General features: G+C 39.1%; 1 protein-coding gene across 3 annotated transcripts in view; it reads left to right on the forward strand.

The window, feature by feature from the left end:
* Positions 1-9006, forward strand: part of SESN3 (sestrin 3) — a 73671-nt gene extending 64665 nt beyond the window's left edge. For all 3 annotated transcript variants that reach the window (XM_047690731.1, XM_047690733.1, XM_047690734.1), the window contains exon 10: positions 1083-9006. In XM_047690731.1, coding sequence (XP_047546687.1) covers positions 1083-1169 — 87 coding nt within the window. In that variant the 3' untranslated portion in view covers positions 1170-9006. The remainder of the gene's footprint in view (positions 1-1082) is intronic.
* Positions 9007-10352: the final 1346 nt, after the last annotated feature.

Here is a 10352-nt window from a genome sequence, read left to right on the forward strand (position 1 = left end):
AAATGGATATTCATTTTAATCTATCAGCTAGGGTGTATCTCCCCCAAAACTTAGAAGCTTGTTCACTGTTGTATCTGAAAGACTATAGGGAAGCTACCCAAATCTAACAAGGACCAGACGCTAATTACAAACTGCTTTCGGCTTCAGGTTTTCACCTTAGGATCTTTCAAGGATCCAGTAAGAAATATTGTTTAAAAATGTTGTTTAAAGCTTTCCAAGTAACGAACATAGGCTCTAATGAGTGTAGAGCTGATTTTTAGACCTCTAAGATTTAGACCTATAAGATTTGATAACTGAAAGATAGTAGCACTTGCAGAAAAGTTGTCATTTATAAATAAATATATATATATACATATACATATGTATATATATATATTATTAACATATAATGTATTATTTGTTTCAGGGGTACAGGTCTATTATTCATCAGTCTTACACAATTCACAGCACTCACCATAGCATATACCCTCCTCATTGTCCATCAGCCAGCCACCCTATCCCTCCCACCCACTCCCCTCCAGCAATCCTCAGTTTGTTTCCTGAGATTAAGAGTGTCTTATGGTTTGTCTCCCTCCCCCGTCCCATCTTGTTTCGTTTTTCCCCTCCCTTCCCCCCATGACCCCCCCGCCCTGCCTCTCAAATTTCTCATATCAGTGAGATCATATGATGATAATTGTCTTTCTCTGATTGACTTATTTCACTTAGCATAATAGCCTCTATTGCAAATGGCAAGATTTTGGGGGTTTTGATGGTTGCATAGTATTCCTGTGTGTGTGTGTGTGTGTGTGTGTGTTTTAAAAAGTTATTGCATAATCCAGGAGATTGATTGGCTTTTCCCAATATATATCTTGACATAATGATTGGTATTTTCCAGGCTTTTAGCAGTTGTTTTCGCTGCTCACAAGACCCATTGCTTTTTTTTTGAACAGCTTTCGTCAATGAGCGTTACATCATTTATATGTGTAGATAACACCCATTTGTATGGTAAACCTTCATGAATGTCTGATATGTTTAAAGGAAAAAAGTAAGTTTTTTTCAGTTGTTTATACCGGTCACTAAGGAGATAACATTTTCATTTCTAGGTTCATGTGAATCTACTTCTAATGGAAGCGCGAATGCAGGCTGAACTCCTTTATGCGCTTCGTGCCATAACTCGGCATTTGACCTGATAGCATCATCACCCAGCGAACATGTCCTACGTGTGGAAAGACCTTTTCACACAAGACACACATCAGAAGCTGTTTGTGATGTAGCATCAAAAATTTTTCAATTCTCTAGTGGCAAAGTTTAGCCGTTCTTTTTGGCGGCTGTAATGTGCAATGACGTGTTTTCTTTTTCTTGATGCTTAACATTACTAACAATTGCAAAAATAATACTGAGGAGCACTACTTTGCATTGTTTTATAGCTGGATTTTTTGGATACTGATCATAAATCATGAACCTGGTTTATTAATGCTTAACTTCAGCGCTTTGGGGTTTGTACGTATGTGTATTCTTTCTTTCCTTTTTTTTTTTTTTTGAGTAAGGAAAAAGCGCTTACAATCTGCTCAAGCAATTGTTTTTCAGCTAGTGGAATTCAGCACAGAATGACCTCCTCTGGCCATTCTAAACTTTAATGTTGTGTCCTAAATCTGGTGGAGGAGAAGCATGCGCTGTTGAACTAAGCTGCTCACAAGGACACGTGTCTGTGTCCCCAGGAGATTATTTGTCAGGCACTGTTTGTGGGGGTTTTTTTGTTTGTTTTTGGGTTTTTTTGTTTGTTTTTTGTTTTGGTTTGGTTTTGGGTTTTTTACTGCTATTGGCGATAACGTGAAATGTGATACAGCCATTGTCCATAATTTAATGTGAAATTAATCATGATGAATTCTATAGCATGCTACTGAAATGCCAAATTCAGCTGTTTTCTTTCTCTTCGGAAACAGAAGTTTCCGTTTTCCATATCAGATGTATATATTAAAAGTGAAATTATGCACAATCCTTTCTATCACGGACAGCCATCCTCGGTCACCGGGGTAACCACTGCTCACAGAGCTGCTCACAGTTCATTCGGTCGGCACGTCCAAGCCTGTACCCACACAAGATTGACCAAAAAGTTTCTTTGCACATTTTTCTTTTCTCATAGTGTTTTCTGTATTGCAGTTAAGCAGAGGAAGGTTAATATACTTGTAATTTTTTCCTAGTAGGCCTTTAGAACTTCTTTCCTATTATTTTCCTTCTAATAGGTTGAACAGTTGAATATTCAGAGGTTAAAAATTGTGTTTCTATGCATTAATGTGATTGAACAGCAACAACAAAAAAAAGTGCAATATGTTGGGAAAAAGTACTCCACGGAACTCCCCCCCCACCATTACGTCATTGCAGAAGTGTCCTTTTGAACAGAGCCATAAAGAAATTTGTTCCAATTTCTTTATAGCACAAGGCTTTTGCCTTACTGGGGTTGAACGATATTCTTTTCCTAATGCCAAAGCACCCCCTTCCCCAGGGGAAAAAAATCTCTTTGGACAACTGGTTTTAAAAAATATCAAGTCTTAGGGGAGGAATAAGCATCCAAAAAGTCACATTTTTGCATTGGTTTATGTTGCTTGATTAGACTATCTTCACAGAGCACAACCTTATGTGTTTATAGCTTTAATTTGTCTTGTGTTAATGAACCAGTGAAGTGCCTGAAGAGATGCTTACAGCTATCCAGTAGGACACGACTGCACTGCTTAAACACTTTTTGGTTAATTAAGGGTGACTTGAATTTTAAACATGCTGATTTAAAAAAAAAAAAAAAAACAACTGCTCCATTTGTTCATAGTAAATAATATTGTCGAAATTCTCCACTAGGGTTCCCACAAAGACTTTGTCTTAGACTTACTTCCTTACTTGTTCTGTAGGAGTTTTTGTCATGAAAGAATCATGGATGAGTGTTTTCGTTCGGCCCATCCATTCGTCATCCATTTCTAGTACAACACATTAGGCTGCTTTCTTTTAGATTTTGTTCCAGACAAGAAAATAGAAAGGTGACTGTAAGCCTACGAACAGGAGGCTGTTCTGCATTTTTCGATCCCAGGATCTCGTGTGAGATCGTCCGTGTGAGGAAAAAATCACTAATATTTTTTAAGACAGGGTGGTTTATTTAAAGATACTATTCAGAGAATTCATGCCAGATCTCTTCTGTTTAAATGCACATACCATATGTTGATTTTATTCAGCATCACGTTATACAGAGATGTAGTAACTGCAAGGAAAGTAGGAAAATGACAAAACATAGATGATAGCATAAATGTTCATTTGATGTCCCCAACCTTAGAACTTTTCAAGTTGGGGATGTCTTTTATTCTTGACATCTGGGTTTGGTTCTGTTGTTTTGTTTTGTTTCCTTTTCCTACAGTCCTTTCATTTAATAGCCCTCTATATTGTGCAGGTGACCTGTGTTAACAGGATTAGAAATGATCTTTATAAAAGGAAAAAGAGAAATTCTCACAGAACATCATATGAGCTTTAGACCAAAAGGGGAAACAAGGTTTAAGTAACGAAAATGGCCACTTAGTTTTTGTCTTTTATTTTTTTACCCCCAGAAATGTAAGCAGTTGGAGTTTGGGTTTTGGAAATATTTAGTGCCTTTACTAGATCTCTTTTCTAGCAAAGTTTCTTTTTAGCTCCGCATTGATCTATCTCCTCAGTAATCAGGAACCTAAGTCGACTTGGACCTATAAACAAAAACAAAACAATATATTTATGAACCTCAGTGAACCAGCCTAGAAAAATCGACTTCCGGGAGTGCTAGGGCACCCCCAGTAAGCTACAGCACGTGCAGCATTCCGGGGCATGAATACCATTTTAAACAAGTTTGCTGGGAACCTTCTCTAATGCAAACTTGAAATTCTGATGTGGTTTTCCAGGGTGGTATTTTTTCAGAGTATTGAATTTACTATGTAGTAATTTATAGTATAGCTTTTTATATTAAAATGTGATATTTTTAAAAGAGATATCTGGTTCAATTGGTGTAACGACGTGATTCTACGGTATGCTAACCTACACCTGGGGGCTCACATTGTGCCAAACTTTAAACGTGCAAGTGTACTTGGGGGGAAAAAAAAAAGCACATGAGAATGTGAATTCTCTGACTTCCTTGCTTATCATGTGAAAATTAGTCTAACAGCCCACCTATGTATATGCTTGATCGATGTCTATTTACTTCCCAGCTTCAGTAGTAATTCGTGATTTCTCAGATCACCGTAGGAAATACCTGAATACTCTCCCGTCAGAAGGCAACTCTGTTCTGGAAGCGGATCGCTTGGCAGTGGGAGTGGCCTGGCAGCCGCCCCACTTGATCCTTCAGTTTAGACCCCCTCAGATGGACTCACCATAATCAGCGGCAAAGAGGCTTTCTGAGATGAGACCACCTGTTACCTTCTTTACCTTCTTGAACCACATGTGTTATCTCAGTCCCAGGAAGAATCTTTGTCCCATTTGGGGTACTTTTACCATAAAAGATGACCAATGTGGAATCCAGGCCATGGCCTTGGCCTTTAATTATGGCTTTAAACCCAAATAATGGCAGAGCAATGCAGGGCTCTTTTAGAACAGAAAACTCAGTGGAAACTTTATATTAAAACAATATTTGAACCATAGCCCCCATTTTAATTGTGTTATAAAGTCTCCTAAAGTTCTTAAATTCTTATGAAGACTAAACAACATTATTCCAGAGCAGTTTTTTTTTTCTCCTCTTCCACCTTATAGAGTTTTTTAATCCAAAAATCTTGGATTTTTATGCCATGGCAAAATAAAATGATTGGCAAAAATTAAAGATCTATACTTAAAAATAGTTCACCATGCATATATGACCATAAGATTCTTTTAAACTCTTAAAGACAACTAGTTCGTCAAGGGAAAAAAAATAACAAATTTCAGTGCATGTGGTAGAAATGATTTGCACTGTGATAGTAAAGTGAGGTTTTTGTTTTGTGTTGTGTTGTGTTTTGAAGACAATTCGAAATCATTCCTCTGAAAAGCAAGACCTTAAACTCTTTATCTAACAGTCTTTTTCTTCTTTTCTGCAAATAGGCGGTCTTGCATGAAGTAAAAAGTACGCAACAATAATGATATGTGAACAGTACCCGGAATTTTCTTGGTGGTGTAATTCCACAGCACCCTAAGAGACATGCGGCCCCTCAGTTCAGATTGAGTGCAAAGTTACTTAATTTGTCTCATCAGAACCCACTCGCGGTGGCCGTCATCTTTATCTGTGTTTCCTTACTGTATCCCTCTGGAGACTGAGAATCAAATTATGGAGTCTTTCCTCAGAACAGTACTGTAACATGAATGTATTCCTCTCAGTCACCAGAATTTAAATGCCTCCGTTTGTGGAGCTGATTTCCATGCTAATTTGGCTTTGTGAGCAATGTCCACTCAGGTGAGACCTAGAACAGAAGCAGCTGTGGCGAAATGGACCCTAGAGGCAGAGGCAGAGAGAGCCCTGTGAGGAAGGAAGAGGTTGTCAAAGAACACATGGAACATCACTCTGAGTGTGGCCATCCTCAGCATCCTACACCTAGTATCAAGGAACCTTCCCTTGTGGGAGTTCCGACCCGCATCGGTCCACCCTTCCCCGCCTGCTTTCTTTCCCCCAAGTGCCTCAACCTTCTCCACGCTTGCTTCCCTGCCGCCCGCCCCTGCCCTCAGCCCACCTTGGCCACCATGCAAGCCAAACATCACCAGCCACCTGCTGATAGTCACCAGCATTTACTTTTCTGAGTTACTTTTTCTCCACTCATTGAGAGCAGGACTTCGTCCCAGCTCCCCTACATGCCTCAACCATCCAGCTACATTTTGGCTAACCTTCGCCCTGGACACCCTACCAGATACCATGCAGCACCAAGTGGAGTCCTCTCCATCCCATATTCTTTTCCCCTTTCCTGACTGCCAAAATATCTTGCTGTCCTCTACCTCATCCCCAAAGAGCCTATAAATTCAGAGTATCCAACCTTTTCATGGATTCACTCTCTGTTGTTCAGTAATGCTACTTCCATATTTTAATAAATCGTAGAAGATTTTTGCCTTCTATCAAACTAGAAGTCTTTATATTTATACATGATACAGAAATGGAACTATTTCTATCATGCAGAACTTAGCATTTAGTGGGACTTTAACATGACTGAGTTACCATCCTAAACTGGATCTATATTAGGGAATAAATACTGGTGTCAGTCCAAGTTATTTGAATGTACATTTAAAATTCTCTAGCAATCCAGATCGATCCATAACCCTTCGGTGGAACAGGAACCTTCTGGCATAGAAACGGCTGGTGTTTCAGAGACTTGTTTGATTGCTGTCGCTTGGGCCAGTTCTTAATAGAAGGACATGCGACAAAGGGTGTTCAGGTGATCCCATTGGATCACACAAGCCCATTTGATAAATAACATGGAAAAAATACCACAAAATTGGGTACATCAGAGTTTGGACAAGCTTTCCTGGGTCGGACTAAGCTTCTCATCCCCTTCCTTACCCTGCTGTCATGGGGGTGGGGGAGGGGATGGGACAGAAAGGGAATGCATTGACTTTGTAGTCTGTCTTCCCCTGGCTGCATTTCAGGTCTATCCAGACCTTGTCACTAAGGAACACTTGCACAGAGGAGGAAGAAGCAAGTTCTTCCTCTCCAGCCAGTGCCCATGCTGTGTCCTTCATGGATGGAAACCCTGTCAGGTTTCTAACAGGGGGCGTGTAGCTCTACCATGGTTGTCTGACCTGAGGATGAACCACCCTGTTTGGAAGTAGAAAATATTACACTCTGAGGTGGTATTCGAATGCTGTACATTCTGTTCCTGAGCAACCCAGCGGGACAGCAGAGTCTAGTGAAATGCCTTCAGGGGCCCAGGAGTGAATCAATGTTTCGTTAAGAAATGAGACTTAATAATAGACGCTGAAGGGACTGTTTTTACTAAATCATACATCATGAGGTGTTCGTTCTAGCTTTAAATTCATTATGACTGCACCACCATGAAGTAGAGAATTGAAAAAGGAAAAATCTGGGAGTGGGGGGAGTAGAAAGAATATCTGATTTTTTCCCAGTGCTTATGGAAATCTTTGAGATAATGAAACGTACCTTATAAAATAGGCTTTAGAACAAACACCCCATTCTACTTATAGCTGATAGGACAACATCAAACATTAGTAAGTCTAAGTATGATAAATAGAATTTTTGGTATATAAATTTTGCTAAAACAGTCTATTTTTCTTGTACCCCTCGGTTGAACCTCTTAAAAAAAAATGAATGTATAATTTCCACAGAAAGATTATCAAAGGGAGAGAGAACCTCTGGTCTTAAATGCTGAAGTATTGTTCATGACTTCGGAGTGGCTGAGTGTGTGCCTTACAACACTTAGCAAATGAAAGTGGCTCTACATCTCTTTCTTAAATTAATCGGTCTTTATAGATTTCCACAGACTTCCAAATCTCATCAGGAAAGATCAAAAGGAAGGATAAAGGAAACCCATCAGCTGGGGAGGAAGTCATTTCCTTTGTGATGTTGAGAGACTTGTTTTCTCTTTTCTGAATTTCACGAGTTCTCTAAAAGGAAAGGCAAGAGTTCAGTGGTACCCTTGTTTGTCAAGGACAATGAGCCAAACTCTCTCTAGGGCATGTTTTCTTTGCATCCCATAGATCTTCTCTGGAAAGAAAATACAGTTTTTCCCCTTCCTCTTTCTCTTCACATCTACTCTTTTCAGCCCAAATTAAGATAGACACAGGAAGCCAACCAAGCCAGTCTGGCCTCTTCTCCATGCTAATAGAATAGTCCCATCCACGTGCACCGTCTGAGCGAGGTGACAGAGAACCCCGTCAGGTCGACTCAGAACATGGCCTTGCTCCTCAGATTAGCTCCTTTGAACCCGAAAATAACTTTCCTGGTCATGGAAGAACTGGATGTATCCTTTAGCTTATGAAATAGGATTTGAACTTGAAATCTCTTTTAAAAAAAAAAGAAACTCTGTTGCAGGGCGGCTACATGACGAATGTATATATTAAGACTTTGTAGCTGAATCGCACACGAAATCCGATTGCCAACTTCTTGACTTTCAATTTTAGACATCCTTTTATCCTTCAGTTGTGAGCGATATATGTAGCATGCTGTGAAATGTCTATTATAGTTCTTTAATTCATCAGTATTAATACAGATTTATCTTTTGCGTTCCTTGGTACTTTTTATTCAATGTAATCAGAAGCTGTGATGTTTTGCCTTTGTAGTCCTGTGCTTTGTTACTGTAATTTTTTTTTTTTAACGAAGCACGTGACTTTGGACTAATGTGAGGCAGATGACATGATCTTTGAGACTGCTATATAGGTCAGTCTTACTATATAAGGTTTTCAATTAGAATAAGCTTTTATCAAATAGATCATTGATGCAACTTAGGATTCACACAGGTTTCAGCGTCAAACGGTGGTCCTGTATTTATAGTTTCAATTCTGGAAATAGCAGACTTGATAAACAGCCACTTTAAACTCATTCTGGCAAACCAGACCCTGCTCTAGATGTAGTCGTCTAAGGTAGTTAACCATATAAGCCTTTTCAACTATATTATGCCCTCCACGGGAGTCAGCCGTAAAGGAGTTTATAGAACCCATGAAAGCTTTTTGTATGTATAAGTAGGTTTTATTTTTCTTATGTTGCCGATTTTACAATTCTGACTAAAGCTGACCTGAATGGATCAGTTTATGTGTAATATTGGAGTGCTTTAATGGCTTTTTTTTTTTTTTTTTGGAGGGATGGGTAATATTATTTGAACAGATGCAGAAGGAACTGTTAGTGGGTCAAGACAAACACATTTGAAATAAAGGAACTGTGTATTAAACATGTTAACAACAATTCATAACTGCACTTTTTATGACATTTTGAAAATCTATTTATAGGTACAGAACAATGGGTTTTGTTAAACTGTATCACATTTATACTTGCAGAAATTTATTTCATTGTTATTAGTAGGAATTTTATTGGTTCAATAAAATTGGCAAAACTGAACTCTGGTTATTTGCTTTATATATATTTATCTTTACACTGGAGTAACATTCTTGCCTAGGTTCATTTCTGCATGATATTGAGACGTGCTTTTGGAAACACATCAGAATTGTCTTTTTTTTTCCCCTTTATTCCCGACCCACGGTTTTTTGGGTGACATTTCTTATAATCACTCGATATTGCATTAATGGAATATTATGATAGCGTAAGTGGTGCAAAATATATAATTATTGCTGCCTTTTAAAATGTCTGTTGTGGTCACAGAAAGAGGCACATTAATTTCACTATTGTCTCTTAGCCAAAATGGTAATGCAGAATGGGAAAGGGGCATTGAACCTGGGGTCAGAGCCTGGCTTTAAAAACTTTTTTTCTCATTCTAATACTAGCTTTGTGACCTTAGAAGTAATTTAATCTCTGGGAACCTTGATTTCCACACCACAATCTGAAGGGAACAGTACCTTCTTGATGTGGTTGTTGGAGAATGAGGTGAAATGTAATCATGTATTTGAAATATACAGAATGGTAGCGGGTTTCAAAGGGTAGATGAGAAAGCTTGACAACAGTGTTGTTTCTAATTGAAATAAAGAGGTGGGAAGGACAACAGATGGAGAAGGGGAGGTTATTCACCCGTAATGGGCAGGGATGGTAAGGTCTCAAGGAGATATGGAAGACGGGCTTTTGGAAAGCTACAGAGAATGTGTAAAGCCTTTCATGCAAGTCCTAATTTTGACTTATGCTGATTACATAAAAATTCATATCAAAGGCGAGAGCTCTCCCTTTGTGCCCTGTGTCCAGCTGTCCACTGACAATTGGCAGAACCCAGGTCCTTGCTGATGAGAGCCTGTCTCTTTCAATAATAGACAACATCTAGGGGAGAGGAAGGGGACACATCCAGCAAACTCAGCAGCTCAGCCCTTCCTCAAGACACCCGCCCCCCTCACCCCAAAGAATCCGCCTTTTTGACACTTGTTCCCTGGGAATTTATTAACTTTGAACCATTCTTTAAAGTGAAATAAAAGTCCAGGTTTCTGTGTGTGCTTTGTCCTTTCACATGCACGATCTCGTTTACTCCTCGGGTTATCTTTGGGAAGAGTTGTTACCTCCATTTTACAGGTGAGGAAACTTGAGTATCAGAGAGCCTCGCTCAGGGAGGGTTTGACCTTCTGTCCTTCTAATACCACTTCCTATAAGGAACTTCCTCCCTTAGTTCAGTCTAAGTTTCTTGCACGATGGTGTAAATACTACCAACATGACATTTTACTTGAAAACTTAAAGGATAGTCTATGCTCCAAACAAGAGGTTAGATAACTTTCCTATCCGGCGAACCTGCAACTTTTTTTAATTTAAAAAAATC

Source organism: Lutra lutra, chromosome 10 (assembly GCF_902655055.1).
Source record: "Lutra lutra chromosome 10, mLutLut1.2, whole genome shotgun sequence".
Taxonomy (NCBI): Eukaryota; Metazoa; Chordata; class Mammalia; order Carnivora; family Mustelidae; genus Lutra; species Lutra lutra.